Raw genomic sequence first — 24,484 nt, forward strand, 5'->3', positions numbered from 1 at the left:
CCGAGAGCGTCCATAAAAAGAACGCCCAAATCTGACTTCGTATGAGGAAGTTATGATTTTTCGAAGTTTCGGCTTAGCGGTGTACAGCCCGAAGTTCGAATATTAGATCGAGCGGTTTTTAGCCGACACAACCTAAACGAGAATCGAAGATCTCGTTAATAGTAGCGTAACGATAAAAAGACAGACGAAAACGGACGTCGGATGAAGAAGTTATGAATTTTTAACGGACCAATCCTGTCCCGGCCTGTTAATAATATAACTTTTAAAATAAAGTCAAAATTAGCCGACGGAGTCTAAACGAAAGTTGTAGAGTATGTTCCCGCCCACGCGTGGATATAAAGAACGTCAAAAACGGAGCTCATATGAGGAAGATACGAATTTTTAAAGTTTGGAATCGGATTTGCGAAGCCTGATGCGATGTTGCTGACGTGGCACATTTCCAGCCGTCGATTACTGATCGATGATGACCTTCGGATTCGGACACGTCGCCTCACCACTACACCCCGCTTCCGAGGACAAGTACGTCCAACGTACTCCGGCTCTTATCCGTTTCGAGTGCGAGACAGCTGGAGGCTCGCTGGCAGCCTCATCCGAAGTTACGCCCATCGTAACCATTTCCGAACGCGGCGCGTACCACCGAAGCTGGAGCCTATAAAAGGCATGCGAGGGCTGCCATATTTTCTCACAAATTCACCACAACTTTCTCTCTCTAATTTCTCTCACTACCCCCCCCCCCCCAAACCCCCCTAAAGCCTAGGTAAACCCCCTAGCACCCGAAGGAAGCCCCGAGGCTCCCGTAGTCCCGAGAAAAAGGGTCTTTCGGTTTGGAAACGCTGCTCCAAGCGAAGCCCGGTTTACTTTCAAATCCGCTGTAAGTGAGCTATGCCTATGAAATTTTTAATATAGCTTTTAAATAATTATAGTAATGTTATTAGGTCCTTAAAATAATTATTTGGGCTATTATTATGAGTTATATAGAGTGTTGTTTAACGCTTATATAATAATAATAATAGCTAGACTATTAATTAGTCGCGGTTAACGTTAGACTAAACCCTAGTGGTATTGATACTAGATTTTGTCAAGGGAAAACTTGTTTTGAGATAACGAAGCGATGTTCGAGTGCAGAGTCACCACCTTTCAGGTGAGTGCATAGTTACTTTCATCTTACACATAGATATGAAGTATTTTATATAAATTACGTGCTACGTGTGAATATTATCTGTATACTTGCTATCTATGATGGATGAACGATTTTATACATGTTTTAAATGATTTAAACTGTATATGTATTTTATATCTACAAAATGTGCTGGGTAAAACATGGGTAGATGTAATAGTTGCTGTGTGACAAAGTAAAATAATGAGAGGCCTCGTTATAGATGTTATTGATGATCCAGTCATCTAGCGGAGTATAGATGACGACCACAGACTATTCTAGACAGTCCAGTGGAACGCTAGCAGGCTCGCAACCTGTAGGTGTTTATTTGAACTGTGTGTTTACCAGCAGTACTCCATCCCCCACATGGTTGCCTTATTTGACATGAATTGTTGAGGAATCCCCGAAGCATGTGTTGTCACCCCGATGAAAGTCCTTAGACTAGGTCCCTTGAGTTAGATGTTTTAGGGACGTAAAGTGAGGATAATGGGAAAGGGTAATCAGGTTTGTTTGGTTTGATAAAGTTAATAAACTTATTTATTGTGGGTTGAAAACCCTATGTGCTTACCAGGCTCCCAAGCCTGACCCACTCAGTTTCTTGTATTATAGGTAGTGGCGCATGAGCATAGATGTTTGGATGAGAGATAAGGGATTATAGGCCTGTAAATACGAAATAATGTAGTAAGGCTGATGTTGTACTGTTTATGCTTTTGATCTGTATCGAACATGACATCCCGAGTCTTTTAATGAAATACATTTCTTTGGAAATGCTTTTGATAAATCTTTATCATATTTTGTTTTGGGACAAATTCCGCAACACTTTTATTTAAAATGTTACTCTGATTTTCAAACAAGCATAAACAAAATCGGTCTTTTCTGGCCGTGAAAATGGGGATGTTACAGTAAGGCTGATCGCGGAGGTTCAACCTAGTACGCTGGGCATACCAGGAGTATGTTGGGCGTACGCAAGCATGATGAAAACCCTAATTTGGGTCTTGGACCCTATTTAAAGACCTCAACTCATTCCAAACCCTTATTACCTTCAGCCTCCATCCTATCTAACCCTAATTTCGAAACCTTAGCCCCATTTGTGAGATCCTTGATTTTTTGCGTGCTTTAGAGTGTTCTTGGTTCATCTTGGAGAATAAGGAGCTCATGGGAGAAGTGTTGGTTGCATTGGAGCTTGTAGGTACAGACTTTGTTCACCTTGATCTTTCTCCTGGAGTTATAAAGCTTGAATCTTGATGATGCATTTGTTAGATCCAAATAGTTTTTGGTGTTATGAGCTTTTGGTCACTTTAGTACATAAAGTTTAGATCTTGAAAATTTGTGACCTTGTTATGGATAAAGTTAGAAACTTTATCCATCTAGACATCATATTGATTCAGATATGAAGGTTGGAGACTTGGACTTAATGGATTAAGTTGAGAAAAATGCAATTTTGGTCCCTTTGAGACTTAGAGACTAGCTCTTGGTTATTTGGACCATCCTAATGGAGAAAGTTTCATCCTAATAGAGACTTAGAAACTTTATCCGTTATGGAGTTGTTAGGAACCATAAAAATGTCTTTGTCCTTCTATCCCTTGCATGCAAGAGTTATGATGTCTTATTAGATTAATAAGTTAAGGTTTTAGCTTTTGGACCTTTTCTAGCCATGGAAAGTCATAAAGGTTGAAACTTTATGACTTAAGTCGATGTTAGGAGTCTAGATCTAAGCTCTGGACAAAAGACCTTAAGGGATAAATGCTTAATGAAGGAAAGGGATCAGGCTGCATACACTGGCGTAAATTGAGTACGTTGGGCGTACTCAACAGCCTTGGACTTTGACTTTCGTTGACCGTTGACTTGTGAACAAGTTTGACTTTGGGTCAAACTTGAGGATTTTGGGATATTGATTAAGATTTTATCTGGTTCTGGTGTTAGTGGATTCACGTGTTAGTGTAGAAAAGGGATCTTATCGCAGTGTTTCAGAGTTCTTCGATTCAGGTGAGTTTCGCCTCATTGTACCGTGGATCAAAGGCACCAATGTCGACCCACTAGTTTTGGTTATCATTTGGTAGAGGGATGCCGTAGGTTCTGTATGTAGTCACGTAGGATAGACTGAGGACTCTTGATCTAGGCTTCATTGTCTGTTCCTTATTTGGTTGTGGCTCTGGAGTAGGATCACATGTTCGGGTGTCTATCTCGCCTCTGAGTATATATGGGTATGCACTCCTTGGATTGTTGGCTATGTATCCTTATGTATAGTATGTTGTTATGATGTAGTGATCTGCTAGATCTGTGTATATATCCTTATATGATAGGATGATGTAGTAGTGGTATGCTGGTTAGAGTGCTGGTAGATTGGTTATCCTCTAGTAGAGTGCCCTAGGGGCTGTATGTAGTCATGTAGGATAACCTGAGCACTCTTGATCTAGGATTTCTTGCATGTTCCTTGTTAGTTTGTAGCTCTAGATTAGGATCATCTGTTCGGGTGGCTATCTCACCTCTAGTTACTTATGGTTACGCATTTCATGGAGGTTAACTGGTAGCGGGATAGTGTGCCGTGACAGGACTAGTAGGAGGTAGTGAGCTGTATGATTATTGTTGGCCTGTATTATGTGCCTACTTGATCCTTGATTGTTTACATGTCGACATATAGTGGTAGTGGGTTGAGGCGGTCCTGCTTTGTGTTGTAGGCCAAGATACCCGGTGCGGGCCGGTTGTAAGCCGTAGGCACGGAGGCTCGGGAAGAGCGGTTGGGTTGAGGCAATAGGCCAACAAACCCTGGGTATTCCAACCCGATGGCTGATTGGACCCGTTGCATGTGCCATTCCAATCCGAGGACTGATTGGGATGGGGCATTCCAATCTGATGATTTTTTGACGTTATGCATGCTTGTATGTTTATCGTACGGGGTATTTTGGAGAAAATTCACTAAGCTTTGTGCTTACCCAGTTGTTTATGTTTTCAGGTTTTATCAGTGATCGTGGGAAGGTGAATGCCGGACTGTACACACTCATCACAACATTGAGGATTTCGCGTTTCTTATATTACTCTGATTTTCAATAAATGTATTTTGGAATAAACGAGTTTCTTAATAATGAATTTATAATTGAGAAGTTTTACCTTAATAAAAAAGAAAATTTTTGGTTGTGAAAATGGGACGTCACAGTCTTACTTATTTGAATCTCCCGATTTATTTTTTATTAAATAATGACAGAATACATAAAAAGTGTAAATTTACTAAGAACAATATGAACTTATTGAATGAATTTCAAATATTTCAACATTGTATTAGAATAATACTTGTAATTCACAGTACAATGAGAAATGCTAAGATAATTTGCTCAAGCGTACACATAATGATTGCAGCCTAACGACTATATTTATACAATGATAAAGTAGAAACAACTATTTATAAGCCCAATATAAGAGGAACACATAGGCTTTAGTGAGAATCTTTAAGTCCACCATGTCTTTAACAAACATAAGAACTTTTGCTAGACTATCCTGCACATATGCCATTTTGTAGAAGTTACTGGGAGATAACGACATCAATTGATAACCCACAAAAAAACAACGTGTCTCGTGAAGGAATGATACTTCATAGAAGGAACTGTTATATGAAGTCATCATCAAAACTACTATTTTAGACCGGACAGAGTGGCCTCGACGATGAGCTCGGTTAGCTCGAAGAACACCGGGCCGATGACTCGGGCATCCTGAGCTCGGCTCGGCAACTTGGTGGAAAAGTATCGATGGGAGAGAGTAAAGGGTTTGTGTTTTTTGAATGTTTTTGATCGTTTTCTTGGTCAAAATGATATTTTTTTTATTTTTTTTCCCAAAAATTACCCTCTTTCTACCCTATATAAATACAATTATATACCATATTTCATCCCACTTTACCTTCTTCAATTTTTCACTCAAACATCATTTTTGTGAAAGATGGCTTCTCATTCCAACCCCAAAACTCCAAAAAATACCAAAAGAAACACCCAAAACAAAAACTCAATCTCACATTCTTCACCAAATTTCGTCCAAAGTCAAAGTGATCGGTCTATTTATTCACCTCTAAATTTATACTTTGGTGGTGTTTACTACCCATATCAAGTCCAAAACAACCTCAATACCAAAACCAACATCAATTCCAAAACCAACCTCAATTTCAAAGCCAACTTCAATTTCAAAACCAACCTCAAATGAACTTCTCATCCCAACTCCAATCTCAAATAGAAAATCACTTCAACCCATTTGACAATCTTCCCGACTCCCCAATGAATTTCCAAACCCAATTCTAAACTCAAGGAGAACCCGAAATTTTCCCCGAAACGGGATCGGGGCCGGAAGAGATTCAACCACAACCCAAGAAAAGTGGAAAAGCGGCTCCAAGGTAATGGACTTTGGTCTAAGAAAATGTGTTGGCTCGTGCATGGGTGAATGTTTTCTGAGGATCCGGTGGTCGGAAACAACCAAGTTTGTCCAACTTTTTTCCAGAAAATTACACTGCGTTTTCTTATGGAAATGAATCTTGGAGACTACCTAAAAAGGACCAAATTTACTCGAAGTGGAGAAATGTCAACAAAGTGGTGACGGAGTTTAATGCGGTGTTTTTAAGTGTCAAACGACAATGGAAAAGTGGTGCAAATGACAAAGCAATTTTGCAAAAAGCTTTTGAAGTATATCAGAATCAGAAAAGGGCGAATTTCAAATTTCTACATGTTTGGCATATTGTGAAATTGTCAAAAAAAAAATGGCATGACGTCGAAACTTCTGAAACCTTTACGGGTGGTTCTTCTAAAAGAACCAAAACATCTGAAACGACGCATAGTCAATCGTGTGATGCGCATGTCAGGATTGACCTCAAGGAAGAGGAGTCTTTTAAGGTTCCAAGAGCCACTCGTCCCACGGGAAGAGACCGAGCCAAGCGAAAAGGAAAAGCAGTGCCAAGTCGTTCGGGTGGCATCGACCAACTAACAACCAAAACAAACAACTTGAAGTCGTCATTAGAACAATATTTGGTGGTCGACAAGAGAAAGAAAAAAATTGTGCCATGACGATCTTAACGAGATACACTAACATTTTAATCAGACGCGAAAAAGAAATGACGATAAAAGCAAAAGAGGAGGTCGTAAAAAAATATAACATATAGGTTTCGTTATTTTACTTTCGTGGTTCCGTTATTTAAATTTCTAGGTTCCTAATTTGAAATTATATGTTTTTTTGTGTGTTGTAATTTTCTTTTCAAGTTTAATGAAAATTTAGTTTTATAAAAAAAATAATATGTTTGAAATGTTTATTTTTTATATTTATTAATTTTAGAAAAAAATAGCATGACAAGTGTGGTAGCTCACGCTATGCAAATGACAAAATTTTGAAGAAGTGTGACAAATCTTAGGTGACGTCTACGTGGACCGTGACAAACTTGACACTACTCCCTTCAGCTTTAGCATATACTACAACAACTACTACTACATGCATGTTTGGCAAAACTAGTTGGAAGTTGTAGCTTTTATTTGTTACATGAATGTATGGCCAAAGTAACTGAAAGCTTTTGAATTGTGTAAAATTACATAAAATGACAATCAAAATAGATTATGTCAATATTTCTAAGGACAATTATAGACACCGATTAAAAAAGCCCAATAACATTTTCATAAACCCTACTTGAAATAACTTTTCGATTTAAGTTTTTTGTTTGAACTAAAAGTTAAAAGCTTGTACTGCAAACAAACATTTTTGTTTAAATCGAAATTTTTGTCAAACACTAAAAGTTAGAAGTTTCTAGAAGTCTGCTACCAAACACACCATGTTCATTAAACCATTAAAAGTGGTGTACAAAGATCTAATGCACAAGTTGTGCGTAGAACTGCTCGAAAGCGGTTAGAACTGTTGTCTTATTGGCTAATGCTAGCGGTATAAAAACTAGTATTAAGACTTGATGGGATAACATCTCAATACATCGTTAGGCCAAATGTCTCTTGATGACTTGCTGATTTATGAGTAATTTATATATAGATTAAATTGTGTACGTTGCATAAAATACAATCCACACTTATGTACTTATAATGGCTCTATCTCAATTTATTTTGGAATAAATTACACGAATGGTCCCTTTGGTTTGGGGTAATTTTCACGCTTAGTCTCTAACTTTCTTTTTTTTTTCTTTTTTTTTAACTCGGAGCATCCCTATTGTTTGCTTTTGTTGCGCGTTTAGTCCCTGATTGACCTGTAATTACTATATTACCCTTATTAATTTAGTTTTTACTTATTTAATCTTTATTTTTTATTTACAATTTACAAAAAAAAAAACCCATCACCTCTACCCGACTACCCCATCAAACCCCAATGTACATTTTATTCTGATACATGGTCCTTTCTCTCCGCCGCCGCTGCACTGGATGTTTCTGACAAATGAAAATCAGAAATCAAGAACACTCCCATCTCCCTTTCTCAACTGAACAAACCCTAACCCTTGAATTTGGAACACCGCCGCAGCCACCGCTAGCATCTTCGCCATTTCCATCAGCATCTTCGATTTACTCCACTGAAAACACAACCCATGCCATCTTCGACTTACTTTGTCACATTTTTCTAGTTTGATTTGTTTTTTTTCTGGTTCTAGATTTGGTGTTTCTTCTAATTTTGGTTTAGAGTTTAGCCGACAACGTCTTCATGAAAGAGTGGTAGCGTCGACGACGACCTTCTTACCCATAACTAGTTATCGACCCTCCTTCTACGAACCAGATTTCTTGACATCAGAATTAGACACCACATCAAGTCCTTAGTGTCGTTTCTTGTTTTCTTCCACCTTCAAATTGTTGCGATTCCCGTTGAGATTGTTGCGATTTCGACCAACCCACAACTAAATACCCAATAAAACCCTTTTCCCCGACCATGGATCTAATTCTACCGATTAGGGGTTGTTTTCATCTCTAGATTGCGGATTTTCATCGATTCTGCAGCCCATTTTTGCTTCTTGGATTTCAGTAGGTTTTTATTTTGTCGATTTGTTTCTTGACTTGGTTTGCATTTGATTTTAGTTGGTTTTGATTTGATTACAGGATCGGGCTTTAATATCGAAGTTGGAGAAGTTGTTTATGTTGTGAGCTTGATCACAGGTTTGGTTGTAGAGATTTAAGGTAGAGATAGTGGTCGTTGGCGATGGTTAGGGTTGACAGGATTTGAAGCGGCATGGGCGAAGGAAAGCTTCCGGAGAAGGTAACTGCACGATAGCTCAGATGGGGCAACGAGAAGCGATGAATGATCAACAAATTAGGAGGGTGAAGTGTCGGTTTGAGATGTGGGACCCATAAATATATTTTTTATTAAACCTTTTTCTTATTAGATAATATTAATAAGAATTTAAAATCAATAATAAAAAATAAAAGAAAGGGCATTTCAGTCATTTCATGTGTGGTAGGGACTAAACGCTTAAGAAAAATAAACTATAAGGATGGTCCAAGTTAAAAAAAAAGTTAAGGACCAAAAGAGCAAAATTATGACCATTCATTCATGTAATTTACTCTTTATTTTATTAATAATAACATAGAAAAAATCTCAAAATATATACATAAAAAAACATGCTGAAAAATTTCATAATATATCATACACGACTAGGCATATTTTAAAAAATACTATATTATAAAAAAAAATAAAAAAATCGTTACATCACATTACTTTAAAACTCCCGATCTCTCAAATAAATCCAAGCTTTTAACGGGTAGCAATATTTTTCTTTTTTAAACGCTTAAGGGATAAAAAAAAAAGTAGAAAAGGAAATCACTACCGAAAATAACATTGGGAAGCCTCTGGAACCAACCAGGAGCGGAGAAGAAGAAATATCATAACTAAAGTAAATGATAAATTTAAACAGGTGAGGAGAGATATCTAGTACATTCCGGAACCGGTATTTTTCCCTTTATATAACCACCCTACTTTCAATCGTCCTCCATCAAGAAGAAAAAAAGCAAAGCGTTCTCTCAAGTGAATTTCTGTGTTAAATTTCACAATTTGATCTGTTTTTTGTTGAGTGATCGGAAAGATGTCGGGAAAAGGTGAAGGACCAGCCATCGGTATTGACCTCGGAACCACTTACTCCTGCGTCGGCGTTTGGCAACATGATCGTGTCGAGATCATCGCCAATGATCAGGGCAACAGGACCACGCCTTCTTATGTTGCTTTTACGGATACTGAACGATTGATTGGCGATGCTGCCAAGAACCAGGTCGCCATGAATCCAACCAATACAGTTTTCGGTATGTTCTCTCTCTCTCTCTTCTCTCTCTCTCTCTCGTTGAAAATAATGGACTGCGTATCTCTCTTATCATTGATGCTGCTTTGCTTGAGACTTAGGTCAAAGCTTGAAATTTTGATTTATGTGTTTTGGTAAATCTATAAGAATCATATCAATATCAATGACTTTAATTCTTTCTGGAAAATGTGTTTAATTTATAATTTCAATGTTTTTTTATTCTTCTCTTTAGTAAGCTCTAGGTTTGAATTTGAGTTTATTTCCAGTGGTTCTTAAAGTCTCATTGGAACAATTCATTGTGATTTCTGCAGATGCTAAGCGTTTAATCGGAAGGAGAATCTCTGATCCATCAGTGCAGAGTGACATGAAACACTGGCCGTTTAAAGTTGTCCCCGGCGCCGGCGAAAAGCCCATGATTGTCGTCAACTACAAAGGCGAAGAGAAGCAATTCTCTGCTGAGGAAATCTCTTCCATGGTTTTAATCAAGATGAAGGAAATCGCTGAAGCTTACTTAGGCAACCCCGTTAAGAACGCGGTGGTCACCGTCCCCGCCTACTTCAACGACTCTCAGCGACAAGCCACCAAGGACGCCGGTGCAATCTCCGGTCTTAACGTCATGAGAATCATCAACGAGCCAACGGCAGCCGCCATTGCTTATGGGCTTGACAAGAAGGCTTCAAGTGTTGGCGAGAAGAACGTGCTGATTTTTGACTTGGGTGGTGGCACTTTTGATGTCTCCCTCCTCACCATTGAAGAGGGGATTTTCGAGGTGAAGGCGACTGCCGGAGACACTCATCTGGGTGGGGAAGATTTCGATAACAGGATGGTGAACCACTTCGTTCAGGAGTTCAAGAGGAAGAACAAGAAAGATATTACCGGGAATGCAAGAGCTTTGAGGAGATTGAGAACCGCTTGTGAAAGAGCAAAGAGGACTCTTTCATCAACAGCTCAAACCACAATCGAAATTGATTCTCTATATGAAGGAATCGATTTCTACTCGACAATCACCCGTGCAAGATTCGAAGAGTTGAACATGGATTTGTTCAGAAAGTGTATGGATCCAGTCGAGAAGTGTTTGAGGGACGCGAAGATGGATAAGAGCAACGTTCACGACGTGGTTCTCGTGGGCGGGTCGACCCGGATCCCGAAAGTTCAACAACTGTTGCAGGATTTCTTCAACGGGAAAGAGCTCTGTAAAAGCATCAACCCAGATGAAGCGGTGGCGTACGGCGCGGCGGTGCAGGCCGCCATTCTAAGCGGTGAAGGCAACCAGAAGGTTCAGGATCTGCTTCTGTTGGATGTGACGCCTCTATCTCTTGGACTTGAAACCGCCGGCGGCGTTATGACGGTGTTGATACCACGAAACACCACCATTCCGACGAAGAAGGAGCAGGTGTTTTCGACTTATTCTGATAATCAACCAGGCGTTTTGATTCAGGTTTATGAAGGTGAAAGAACACGAACTAAAGACAACAATCTGCTCGGAAAATTCGAGCTTTCTGGAATCCCTCCTGCTCCTCGTGGTGTTCCACAGATCACCGTCTGTTTCGACATTGATGCTAACGGGATTTTGAATGTGTCGGCCGAAGATAAAACGACAGGGCAGAAGAACAAGATCACGATTACAAATGATAAAGGGAGACTGTCGAAGGAGGAGATAGAGAAGATGGTGCAGGAAGCGGAGAGATATAAGGCGGAGGATGAAGAGCATAAGAAGAAGGTGGAGGCGAAGAACGCGTTGGAGAATTATGCGTATAACATGAGGAATACTATCAAAGATGAGAAGATAAGCTCGAAGCTGGCGGCGGAGGACAGGAAGAAGGTGGAGGATGCGGTGGAGGAGGCGATACAGTGGCTGGATGGGAATCAGCTGGCGGAGGTTGAAGAGTTTGAGGACAAGATGAAGGAGTTGGAAGGGGTTTGCAACCCGATTATTGCTAGGATGTACCAGGGCGGCGCAGGTGGGCCGGAAATGGGTGGAGGTATGGAGGACGATGGACCTTCTAGAGGTGGCGCCGGACCAAAGATCGAAGAGGTAGATTAAGGTTTTTGAGAGGGGTTTTTGAAAGAGTAAAAATGTTTATGTTTGTGTAGTGACTGGTTTGTTTAATTATCATGAATTTTTAAAATATAATGCTATCATGATTTTTTCATGATAAATTTGTCGTCAATATTCTATTTTGTAACTTTGTTTGATTATCCGGTTATTTGAACTGTTTTCTATCTTTTGGAATTTCGGAAGTTTAAAATGGGAAGGCAGAATCTACAAATTATGTGTAGGTATCCCCCATATAAGTCACAGAATTTACCTAAATTGGGAGGAATATTTTAGCAAAACAGTTGATTTTTAATGACTTATTATATTATTCTACGACGAGCCCATTATTGAAATTATCTTTTGCTACGGGAATGTCTTTTTATAGTTTATAAACAGCAGTCGTGTGTTATTAATTTTTTTAAAACCTTGAAAGAAGTTTATTTATTTATTTATTTATTTATTTATTTATTTAATTTAATTTAATTTTTTTGTACACTGTTTCCTGCACAAAGTATAGTTTTTCCTTTATAAAAGGAAACCGATATTTTTTTTGTTAAACAGATTTTGAAACGATGTTTATTGGAAAAATCAAATTTTAAATTTTAAATTTCTCATTTTAATTACATTAAATTAATAATATTAGAATAAAAATTAAAATCAATAATTATAATTTTATATAACTAAAAAACATTTTTTAATTAATAATTTATTTAAAATAATTGATTATTAATTTTGAGTTTTTACTATGAATGTTTAATTAATTTGGTAACCGTGGTTTCATAGGTTATAAACTAATTGAAAATATATGTTGATTTTTTTTTTCCTTGAGTAGGCTATTCTCGATTCTCGAACATGAATCGTCCGACTTATTGGGCCTTCTAGCTCCGAACACTCGCATTTTTTTATAGGTGATTCCTTGCTTTATAAGAATAAGGAAATACGTAGGAAATTGGAATTAGAATCCGATATCTATTTGGTTGATAATATATTAAATTAGAATCTGATTATAAATCCAAAATACCATCCTAATAAACATCCAAATTGATTAAATTGGAACTAGGATCCGATATCTATTACATTCCAAAATGTATTTGACCAAAGTCTCTCTATTGTCTTCTTCAAATAGCCAAAAAAAAAAAACTTTAATACGTTTATATTATCACTTCTTATTTTTGTTAAAGCTTTAAACTTTTCGTCTTGACTTGGTGATCTCCGGAGGGATATTGTCACTCAATTCTTTGATCTTCATGTCAAATGTAATACCTTGACTGAAGTCCTCAAGTATTTCTTTAAGACTTAAATGTAATCAAATCAATTGCATCGTTGAACCAATCATCGTTTTGACTTATAGGATTAGGCCAAGGAATAATTAGGTGTGAATGTAGTCCAGCTCAGTTCATACCCAACTACTCTGGAGTTGGGCTATTATGATGTTTTGTCCTGTAGTGATGTCATGTTGTGCTGCCAAGTAACGTTGTCATGATGTGTTACCAAACAGTGTGTTTATGTTGTGTACGTCATGTCAATAGACCTAACATCATCAATAAGAAATACAAACATTTTTTTATTTAACTGGTTTCACTTAAATACAAACATAGATTTGGCTAAATTATCTCTAAATGTGGTCAATTCATTGGAAGTCTCAATAGAACTAATAATATCCACATATTCATATCCAAGATCTCTGATTCCCTCATCCCGATCACATTCGTTGTCAAATGGATCGACTTCTAATTCCTCTCTTTTGAAGTTATGAAGGAGACAACATGTCATTATGAGCTTATATTTTTGTTTCAATTGGATAATACAAAATCATCCTTTAGTATTTCCCATCTTCCCTTCACTAGGCCAAAACATCGTTCGATAACATTTATTGTCGATGAATGTTTCATGTTGAAAAAAAAAATCATTTCTTGTAGTTGTTTATATTGGATCTATATGCTCAAGAATCATTTTAGAATGATGTTTGTCAATAACATATGATCTTATAGTGTCACACATTTAGCAATTTGTCACTTATTGATCATTTATTAAGTATTCAATTATTAATAAATATATTCAACTCTTATATTTAGTTTTGGAGAAATTATTATTTGTGAAAATATATTTGGAAAACTATTATTTTATGAAAATAATATTTTAGAGAGTATAGCTAGCTATTTAATCATATGACATAATTAAATATGTTGTGTACAAGTTTTTGAACATTTTGGATTCCACTAGACTTTTATATATAGTCTAATAAGATGATGTGTAAGACACTTCACTACCTTATCTCTCTCCTAATTTTCCGCCATAACTCACCAAGAGTGGGTGAAGGTTGCTTGTTTGACTTCATCTTACATGCTCCATCCCTCTTACACGCCATACATCTGTTATTAATGAAAGTGTGGTGTTTGGATCTTGTGATTTAGTATATAAGGGAGTGAAAACCTTTCTTTTGAAGTTGATATTTCAATCTTTCTCTCTAAAAGTCGTGGGCTCCTCCTTTCTCCCTCTCTTGCTCTCTTTTGAAGTTAGTTAAGAGTTTTTTTGCTTTGGAAACGCTTCTCCTTTAAGACTTATTTGTGATAAGTGCTTAAAAGCTTAAGTACTTTATAGAAGATGAGAACCAACATTCTTGGTGATATATACTTGTTGGTGGATACATTATAGAAAAACTATTTCTTGAGTTTTTTGCTATCTTCATTAACTCCCCAAAACCATATGGGTTCAAAGTCTTCAAAGGTTCTCCTCTAAACATCCTATATGTTGTTTATAATCTTTATATATCATGTAATTGGATTATTGGTGGTTTTGTTTAGAATGGTCTTAAAATAATAGTTATTTTAAAATTGCTTCCGTTTATAGCTTAAAACAGTTTATAAAAAAAGATCGTTTTTAGATTTTTAAAACCCATCAGTTTAGTGTCCATTACGCCATTAATTTAAGTGATACTCTATAAAGAGCTAAAAAACCCTCTCCATTTGTGTATCCGACATCGACCAAATACTATATATATATATATATATATATATATATATATATATATATATATATATATATATATATATATATATATATATATATATATATATATATATATATATATATATAAGGTTTATAGTTAATAACCATTTATATCCTATTAAATTGTAGTTAATACATATATTTACATACTCAGTCTTGGAACTTTCGGTCTATGTGCTCTAAGAAGAGCATCCCGGAGAATTCTACAATCCACTCCCGACCCCCTCCCATCCCGTTAAGGCGTATATAAACTGCATAGCTTGGGAATAAACGCATAAAAAGTTTGTTGAAATGTCATTCTTTCTTGTTTTATATCTAGGTATTTTTCGACTGGAACTAGATACTTCATATATGTTCCATCCAAAGAAGGTCACTTTGGGGTTCAACAATTATGCTGAAAAAAATTTAGAAATAAAAGGATTTCGGTCGTATGTTTGACTAGTTTGGATATGCAATTCAATCATGAAATGATATCTAATTATCTCTATCCAAATTTTTTATTTCAAAATAAGCTCTATGAAATAAACCAAATATTCCAAGTCTAATCTAAATAAGCTCTTATAAATAGATTAAAAGATTGCATTAAACTCTATGTGAATGTTCCCAACAACATCTAATACTTCTCACAAGCTGTGAAGCGTAAGAATATGTATTTTTGGTTTGCATAAAAATCAATTTCATTAATAATCAACCTAATGCTTATTACTAGTATTATTTCACAAAATAATTATGGATCTTGTAAATCAATTAACTAGAATTATCTAACCATAATTCAAGTGGCCAACATGAACCAAATTAAGAATAGAACATTCAATTAACTCAAAACAAGATTACTATATAGAATTAAAATGAAAACATCAAATCACACGATTAAAAATAAAACCATATCTAAATACATACTCATAATGATAAGGTTTTTGCCACACATGATTAAAACAAAAATTCAAGTCTAGAAACGAAACTTAATGTGCAACACAGACTCGTAATTAAAGAAAGTTAATTTTTCCAATTTTGGAAACAGTGTCCAATGTCATAACTAGTGGTAATATCTCTAATAATAATTGAGTCATTTTGGGTTGCTCTTAAGATCCGATTGAGCAATTAAAAGACAAAAAAATTTAGGAGAAATTAGTTTATTAATTTGTCATGTTATGATAAATTAATTAGAAAATACTTTGGAATTAATTGAGTATTAATTAATTAAAGGGACTAAACATTAGTTAATTAAAATGTTTAATTAACTAGAACATTCGGGAAGCCTATGGATATGGGACAAAATTTAGGATAAATCCCCTAGAGAAGGAGGGTGGGGGCATCGTCGTTGAGAATAGATCGCCGGAGTTGATGCCTCATCGGAGAAGGAAAAGCCCCTTGAGGCTGGAGGTCGACACATGAAGGCTCGTATGTCTCTTTTCCTTCTTTGACTTTGCTAGGGTTTTGACTTGGGCCATTATCCATTTTGGACTCCATGTCATTTTGGGTCAATCAAAGTAATCGATTAAAGTAATGGTCTATGAAAATCAAGAGCGTGTGAAATTAAAATCAAAGTAATGGATTAAAGTAATGGCCTATGAATCCATAGTTATGTATTAATTGAGCTAATAAGTTGATCATTTAAATATTGTTTATCAAAATGCAAGATTATTGGTATGTTTTAATAAAATATAATTGGGTTTAATTATATTTAAATAGAATCGGTAAAAATTATTTGACCATTTATTATCTAATAGTCCTATGAGCTAATATATATGACAATATCTAATAATAAGGTTTAGAATGATAAAACGGTCAATGCGTTGTTTATCAATAATGTAAATAGGAATAATAGTAAGTATTATTATTAAGTGATAATTTAGATATGAGCTAAGTAGAGATTATTGATATGGGTTTTAGGTGTTCAGGGAGCTGGACAATCCAACTTAGCCACCTCAGTGGTTTATTTGGTGTTTGTTGCTTTAGGTGAGTTTTCCTCACTGTACTTGCGGGTCGAAGGCACTAAGGCCGGCCCTTTGGATTTGATATTCTGTTATGTGATACTATGTTATTGTGTTGTAGTGATCTGTTAGATCGGTATCCTGGTATATAGGATGATGCTATGCTTAGTGATCTGTAGATCTGCCTGACTATCTGATAGTCTGTTGGACTGTTTATATGTTTATATGTTATATGGGCGCATATATGGTTGGCGATTGAGGCTTTACTGCTTTGTGCGTAAGCCAACAGGCCAGGGCATACCAACCTGATGGTTGATTAGGCCCGAGGGTATTCCATCCCGAGGATGACTGGACCCGTTATATATTGGCATTCCAATCTGGGGTATTCCATCCCGATGGATGACTGGACCCATAGGTTGACTGGGCCTGGGGTATTCCAACCCGATGGTTGATTGGACCCGACATGCTTGTTATGGTATATGGTGAGACTGGACTGCTTTGTGCGTCACTCAACAGCCCGGGGGTATTCCAACCCGATGGTTGATTGGACCCGACATGTTTTGGTATTCCAACCCGATGGTTTATTGGACCAAATATGTTTATGATACGAGGGTATTCCATCTCGAGGATGACTGGGCCTATCGTAGACATGCCTGGTATTCCAGCTCGAGGCTGATTGGGCCAGTCATGAGTGTTTGTACATGTGATTTGCTTATGTGGTGGTATTTTGGGGGAACTCACTAAGCTTCGTGCTTACAGTTTACGTTTATTGTTTCAGGTGCTTCAGATGATTGTGGCAAGGCGAAGGTGTGGCGTACACATCCTTGGTTTACGACTGAATGGATCTTGGGAGACTCTAATTTTACATAATGTTTTAGAAACAATGGTTTTGTAAACACTTTTTTTAGTAAATGAGTTGTTTTGAAAAGTTTAAATTTATTGTGATTTTTGGGATGTTACAAGTTGGTATCAGAGCCTTGGTTTGAGTGAATTGGAGGAACACCCGTGTGGATCCAGTCTCAAACTAAGGAAATGGAAATGTTTTAAAAAAATGATTTTCAAAATTAAACTCAATTTAAGGATCCGTGGATGTTTTCAAAATTATTTTCAAATGGTTCCAAATTATTTTCGAAATTAAACTAAAAAATTGTTTTCAAAAGTAACCGAGGAAAAATTAGATGTGTATGATCAGCCGGAGCAAGGAAGTTACCCCAAGTTACCACACTGTATTTGTTATGATATGATAGAACTGCATGCTAGTGATAGGCTAGGGATCTTCAGGAATTGCATGATAGAATTGCCTGATTATATGATGCCCGATAGCCTAGGGTTCTTCCTTATATGAAATTGACATCATTATTGTGGTCACGTAGTGTGTGCATCATAGTTGTACATAACAAAGATTCTATAGCCTGAGAATGTTTGATTTAGCTTTACTTATTGTTCTTTTCTGATTAAGGGCTTAGAGTAGAGTCAAGTATTCGACTATCTATGGGATCCAGAGTTATGTATGATTAGCATGCACGAGTGGTTGCAGGGTTGGTGGAAGTTTCATGAGTGGGTGCAGTTCATAGCGGGTCAACGTGAGGAATGATTATCCACACTTGAGAGAGTGAGGGTAGGACGAAGTTGTATCCGAGATGTTGGGATTTAGAGATCAAGAATTTTGTATGAGGATCTGCCTTATTTTATTGTTTCTTAGTGCCGGTCGAATCCACTGCTTGAATGTTGCTTGCTTCATGCTTTGTAGTACTCATATTGATGTAAGTTAACTATCAAATGAATACGTTAAATACATGCTACGAAGGTTAAATAATCTTAGAGTGAAGTATTTGGTCCTATTGTGCAGCTCTTGTCTGAGTCTAACCGTTGTAGAGTTGAGTCATTTAGTCGAAAGATTATTTAAGCTTTGTTGCATGTAATTGTATTCATGAAGTGGCTAGCTGAAATTAGTAGGGGTCCTCCAGAAGTTGATGGCAGGGGAAGTGGGGAATCCTAGGAGAGTCTAGGAAGTATTTTAGTGTGGTTAATAAGTTGTTGAGTAGGTATTGTAGGTATTGTTAAGAGTAGGTGACTTAGAGGACCTGAGATGATTCTTGAGAAAAGTATGGATAGGTGTGGAAGGCAGTATTGGGCTCGTACTACTGGAAGCACAAGATCCATATTCGAATCGAGGAAAATTTCGGGGATTCTAAGGATGGTTGGGGAGGAGAGCATGGTTTGATACCATGATTCGTGGCAGTGGTTCCACATCTTTCTATCTTTTGGTTATGGTTGTTCAGGCATGAGGATGGGTCTGGTAATTGTTCTTGGCCTCAGTAGCGATGTCAGTTAGGGCTTGAATGGTGCAGCCTAGGTGAGTTGTTGGTTTTAAGGTCTCCAAGGCCTTTCTCGAGGTCATGCATTTGAGTCGCGGGACTCAAGAAGGAAACGATTGTTATGATCGGATTAAGGATTATAACTGGAAGCCAAGTGGTTGACAAATGGACTGGAATGTCGCTATTTATGGCGAGGATTATGTCCTGGAAATTTTTCCAAGAAGGAGTGAGCAGGCTTGTGACTTCAGAGTTAAGATGTAAACCCAGCATGGGGCTAGTTGGCTGCGGTGTTTGGCGGCAGTATGGCAGCGTGGGAATGCGCAGGAGGATTAATAAGGTATGGATGCATAGTGATGCGATCAAGGGTCTGTTTTCCTTGAATATAGGCATGACAAGTATCAGATTGACGGTTGGGATTGCAAGAAAGGAGAGTACATTATGGATAGCAATTCGATGTTTTTCTTATGCATTTGCATGAAATCCTTAATGTTAAAGGTGGTTATGATTGGAAAATTTCTAAGGTCTTCATCTGGAATTCAAAACCTCTTAGGGTTTATTGATCCTTATCTAGAAGAATCATCATGTGCGTGTTATACACTCCAAGAGTCAGGGGTAGTTGTACTTGGTGGAGCCGGTTTGAGTTATGGTTTGGTTTCAACACCAGTGGGTGGTGGTTTGAACCCTAAGTGGGGGAGAACTAGGTATTCCACTTGAAGGAATCATTAATCTGTTCAAGTTTGTGGTGTTGGAATGATGGTTCATAGGGATCTGTGGTGCGAGTATGTAGGATTATGGTTGAAGACTTGGTCAAGTCAGGAGTGTAGAGCAAGTGGCAATCGATTGTATGTGTCCAGGAAATACACGAGTTGTCTCGTAGCAGGAAGTAGTTGGTCAATGAGCTCGTTGTAGCTAGTGGTTCCTTTCGGAAATGCCGATGAATAGAACTAGAGGCGTTTGGGTCGCTCAGGTTGAGTATCGGTTGTCGTGGGATTTGTCAGCTCGCTATATAGATTGCTATCTTTAGTCTAGGATGGGCAGTTGTAGATCGGTAAATCAGCTTCAGAGTTGGGCATACTTAGTCCCACATGGGTTTCGTTCAGTAGTATATTGGATCATATTAGTTGTCAATGAATTCTCGATCGTTGGTCATTCGTTCATTATCAGTAGTTGAGTTTATACGGAAGTTTCAAGGTGTATCAGTGAAAGTCAATGGATATGTCAACCATCGTCAAAATCTGTACATTATACCTTTTAATTTATGGGTATGGGTACCCTCAAATGTTTATTATGGAAGTATTGTTCGTATCAGACCCGAGGTTTTAACAACATTTTTGGATAACTTTGGAAGCTTTATCGAGTTAGTAACGTATTGGTATGGTTCTTATTTGGTTAGTAGGTTTTGATTTGGAGCAAGAGTACAACCGCCTATCTCATTTTTTGGTTGTGTGCGACATGTTTTCGTCTAATTTTGCATTGGTGGTTATAATAGGAACTGTGCGTTATAGTAGGGTATAACTCGTGATGTGTTTAATTAGTGATTGAGAGGGATGTTGATTGGGTTCCTGCAAGTCGGTAGGTTGATGGTTGAGTACCTTTAGGCCCCTGTGGTGAAGGTCGTGAGTCTTCAGGAAAATGATAGAATAGCGGAAAGATTGGCGTAGTACCGTGAGCTTATCCTTTTAGTGGTTAGAAGGTGTCACGATGTATCGCGAACCAGTGGTTGTATGATTCACATGGAAGGGACATGGTAGTCATTTGATTGAGACTCTTCGGTCTCAGATCATTAGTCTTACTGGCATGTTTGGGTGTTAGTGCATTGTTAGGAGTCGGGAGACCCAGTGACCAGCTGGTTTGGATCATGTGGACAGTACAAGGTTGTTCGGAGTATTAACTGCACATCAGAAGTCTCCTGCCGAATGTTTGCGCTATGAACCCCATTTCATTTTTTCCTGTGGGTTGAGGAGTTTGGTTATCAATGCTGGGTATTGGTTCAGAAATCTCGAGTCATGAAGTTTGTGTGAATGCCTCAAGTGATTTGTCAGGTGGATGTGCACCTGAGCTGATGAGCGATTTGGATGTAACGTGAGATGCTTGGAGGAATAATCATTATGCTCGTGAGGGAAATGGGTTGGTGATGACTTGTCAGGAAGTCAAGTGTATATTTAAGGTTTTTGGGCACAATTCCGGATTTGAGGGTTGTTGGAAATTCACGATCGGCATGTTTTGAGTATTTCTTTCTTCATGGCTTGGTGGTATTTCTAGTCAGGGAAATAGGGGTAGGTACGATGAATGGATGATCATCAGACTTTGAGTATGGTTTCTGAAGTTTCGAATGATGGGTTCCCAATTGCAGAAAGTATATTGTTGGAATTGGGTTGTGGTTGTGGTTTTTAGAGTTTCTGGTTTTAGCGGTTCTCACTGTAAGTTGGGTCTTCAGTGGAGAGAAAGATAGTTGTTGCAGTTGAATATCTTCAAGTTTCTAGATTCTTTTTTGGCATCGGTCGGGTTCTGGATGCTCTCTCGAGTTCGATATGGATGCGTTGATTATACAAAGTGGTTGGTGGTAGCATATGGATTATGTTAGTGCAGTTAAATTCTAACCATGTCATATTTCGAGGACGAAATCCAGTTTAAACGGGGGAGAATTGTAACGCTCGTTTCCGTTTAATGCCTTCGAAATATGGTTGATCAATAATAGCAAGTAATTATATAATTAAAAACTAATTTTTAATAGGTTTGGCTAATGAATTAATTAAATAAAAGGCATATAGATGTAATAATAATAATAATAATAATAATAATAATAAATCAATTATTTAATAATTTGAATATAAAGGTTCAAGGGGGCTGAGTGTAATTTCTGGAAAAATCATTAGTGTATGAGGAATTCGAAATTGGGGTAATTACTATCATTAATGTTAAGTTCAAGGACTAAATGTGTCAAAATCAGGAAAAATAGTTGTCTTGTTCCTTGAATCAGCAATGTATATTCAGCATGAATGAATGCAGGCTCGTTTCTTCTTTTAAGCAAGCAAAACTCGATTTCACTGAAAGCAACTCGATTATGAGGGTGTTTGGTATTGATTTTTAATTGACTTTTGGATTTTTTGAAAAGTAAAAAAATTCAAAAAAATGTTTGACAAGTCATTTAGAAAATAACTTTTTGTCAAGAACAAAATGGTGGGTTTTAAAAGTTAGAAAATCCTATTTTTTTTATTAGATTCAAAAGTCAAAAAAATAAGACAAACACTTTTTAAAACCAATTTTTGGCTTTTCCTCATTCAAAATTAAAACCAAAAAGGATTTTTAAAATAATCCCAAACACCCCCTCTATCTTTATCTGAGCATATCTCGACCAACCTTTAGCCAAACCCTTCCATCCTTGACCTTGAATTAGAGAGGGGAAATCGAGTGAAATGTTGAAGGCTTGGTGGTTGTTTCCGGTGCAACTTCGAGGATGTGAGAGGGTGAGCCAAATGGGGTTTAACCGACAGTATAGGTGGTTCTAAACCCCACCTCATGAACACTTCGGCGTTATTATGTCGTGTTTTTCCAGCAAGTCATTTTTTTTGTCTATTGCCTTCTTTTTCGGTGAGTGTTCTATGTTGGATGAGGGCTATGGAGATTCTGGTAGAGGTAGGAAGTCGAAAGCAATCCCATGGCCGGAGGTAGGTTTGGATTTTCGGAGAAGGAGGGTGGGGGCATCGCCGTTGAGAATGGATCGTCGGAGTTGGTGCCTCATCGTAGAACGAAAAGCCCCTGGTGGCTGGAGGTCGATATGAAGGCTCCAGCATATGTCTCTTTTCCTTCTTTGACTTTGGTAGGGTTTTGACTTGGGCCATTATCCATTTTCGACTCATGTCATTTTGGGCTGATCAAAGTAATGGATTAAAGTAATAGTCTATGAAAATCAAGAGTGTGTGAAATTAAAATCAAAGTAATGGATTAAAGTAATGGTATATGAAAATCAAGAGTGTGTGAAATTAAATGGACTAATATGATTTAACAAATTTGAATGAAGTAAAAGTCATAAATCCGTAATTATGTATTAATTGAGCTAATAAGTTGATTATTTAAATATTGTTTATCAAAATGCAAGATGAGTGTTATGTTTTAACAAAATATTATTAGGTTTAATTATATTTTAAATAGAATCGGTAAAAATTATTTGACCATTTATTATCTAATAGTCATATGAGCTAATATATATGACAATATCTAATAATAAGGTTTAGAAGGATAAAATGGTCAATGCGTTGTTTATCAATAACGCAAATAAGAATAATAGTAAGTATTATTATTAAGTGCTAATTTAGATATGAGCTAAGTAGAGATTATTGATATGGGTTGTAGGTGTTCAGGGAGTTGGACAATCCAAATTAGCCACCTTAATGGTTTATTCGGTGATTGGTGCTTCAGGTGAGTTTTTCGTACTGTACTTACGGGTCGAAGGCACCAAGGACGACCCTTTGGATTTGATATCCTGTTATGTGATACTATGTTATCGTGTTTTAGTGATCTGTTAGATCGGTATCCTGGTATATAGGATGATGCTATGCTTAGTGATCTGTAGATCTGCCTGACTATCTGATAGTCTGTTGGACTGTTTATATGTTTATCTGTTATATGGGCGCATATATGGTTGGTGATTGAGGCTTTACTGCTTTGTGCGTAAGCCAACAGGCCAGGGCATTCCAACCTGATGGTTGATTAGGCCCGAGGGTATTCCATCCCGAGGATGACTGGACCCGTCATATATTGGCATTCCAATCTGGGTTATTCCATCCCGATGGATGACTGGACCCAGAGGTTGACTGGGCCTGGGGTATTCCAACCCGATGGTTGATTGGACCCGACATGCTTGTTATGGTATATGGTGAGACTGGACTGCTTTGTGCGTCACTCAACAGCCCGGGGGTATTCCAACCCGATGGTTGATTGGACCCGACATGTTTTGGTATTCCAACCCGATGGTTGATTGGACCAAATATGCTTATGATACGAGGGTATTCCATCCCGAGGATGACTGGGCCTATCGTAGACATGCCTGGCATTCCAGCCTGAGGCTGATTGGTCCAGGCATGAGTGTTTGTACATATGATTTGCTTGCGTGATGGTATTTTGGGGGAACTCACTAAGCTCTGTGCTTACAGTTTCAGCTTATTGTTTATGGTGCTTCAAATGATTATGGCAAGGCGAAGGCGTGACGTATACATCCTTGGTTTACGACTGATTGGATCTTGGGAGACTCTAATTTTAAATAATGTTTTAGAAACAATGGTTTTGTAAACATTTCTTTTTAGTAAATGGGTTGTTTTGAAAAGTTTAAATTTATCATGATTTTTGGGATGTTACATAACTGGGCCCAACTAACTTGGCCTAAAAATCCAATAATGGCCTAAGGCATAAAAATGGCCCAACTGATAAACCTAAGGCAAAACCATGGCCCAACAGACATAAGGCCCAAAATCCAGTTAAGGCCCAAATCCCAAAAGAATCTCGAGTCCAAAAAGGGCCCAAAACGTCGAAAGCCCACTTCACCGAGTACGCTCGGTGTACTCCTCGTACGTGCAGCGTACGAGTGTTGACTTAAAAACGGGCAATTTACCCAGTACGTGCAGCGTACCAGGAATTACGCCCCGCGTACCGGCCATTGTCCCATTTGTCTAATTTTTGTCTTAATCACTTAAGCTCTTAACATCCAAACCTCAGATCTACTTAATTTCAAGGTATTAATAAATAAAGTTGGCAACTTTATCACTTTGCATGATTTAATGGGACCCAAAACCCGATTTT

General features: G+C 37.5%; 1 protein-coding gene across 1 annotated transcript; it reads left to right on the top strand.

The window, feature by feature from the left end:
- The first annotated feature begins 8,977 nt into the window (after positions 1-8,977).
- LOC145129448 (heat shock cognate 70 kDa protein 2-like) lies at positions 8,978-11,560 on the top strand. Its single transcript, XM_079064163.1, has 2 exons — positions 8,978-9,393; positions 9,701-11,560. The coding sequence occupies exons 1-2, from the start codon at positions 9,180-9,182 to the stop codon at positions 11,431-11,433; spliced, it is 1,947 nt and encodes a 648-aa protein (XP_078920289.1). The 5' UTR covers positions 8,978-9,179; the 3' UTR covers positions 11,434-11,560.
- The last annotated feature ends 12,924 nt before the right edge of the window (positions 11,561-24,484 follow it).

This window comes from Lactuca virosa, chromosome 8, assembly GCF_052849685.1.
Source record: "Lactuca virosa cultivar CGN04683 chromosome 8, Lactuca_virosa_CGN04683_v6, whole genome shotgun sequence".
Taxonomy (NCBI): domain Eukaryota; kingdom Viridiplantae; phylum Streptophyta; class Magnoliopsida; order Asterales; family Asteraceae; genus Lactuca; species Lactuca virosa.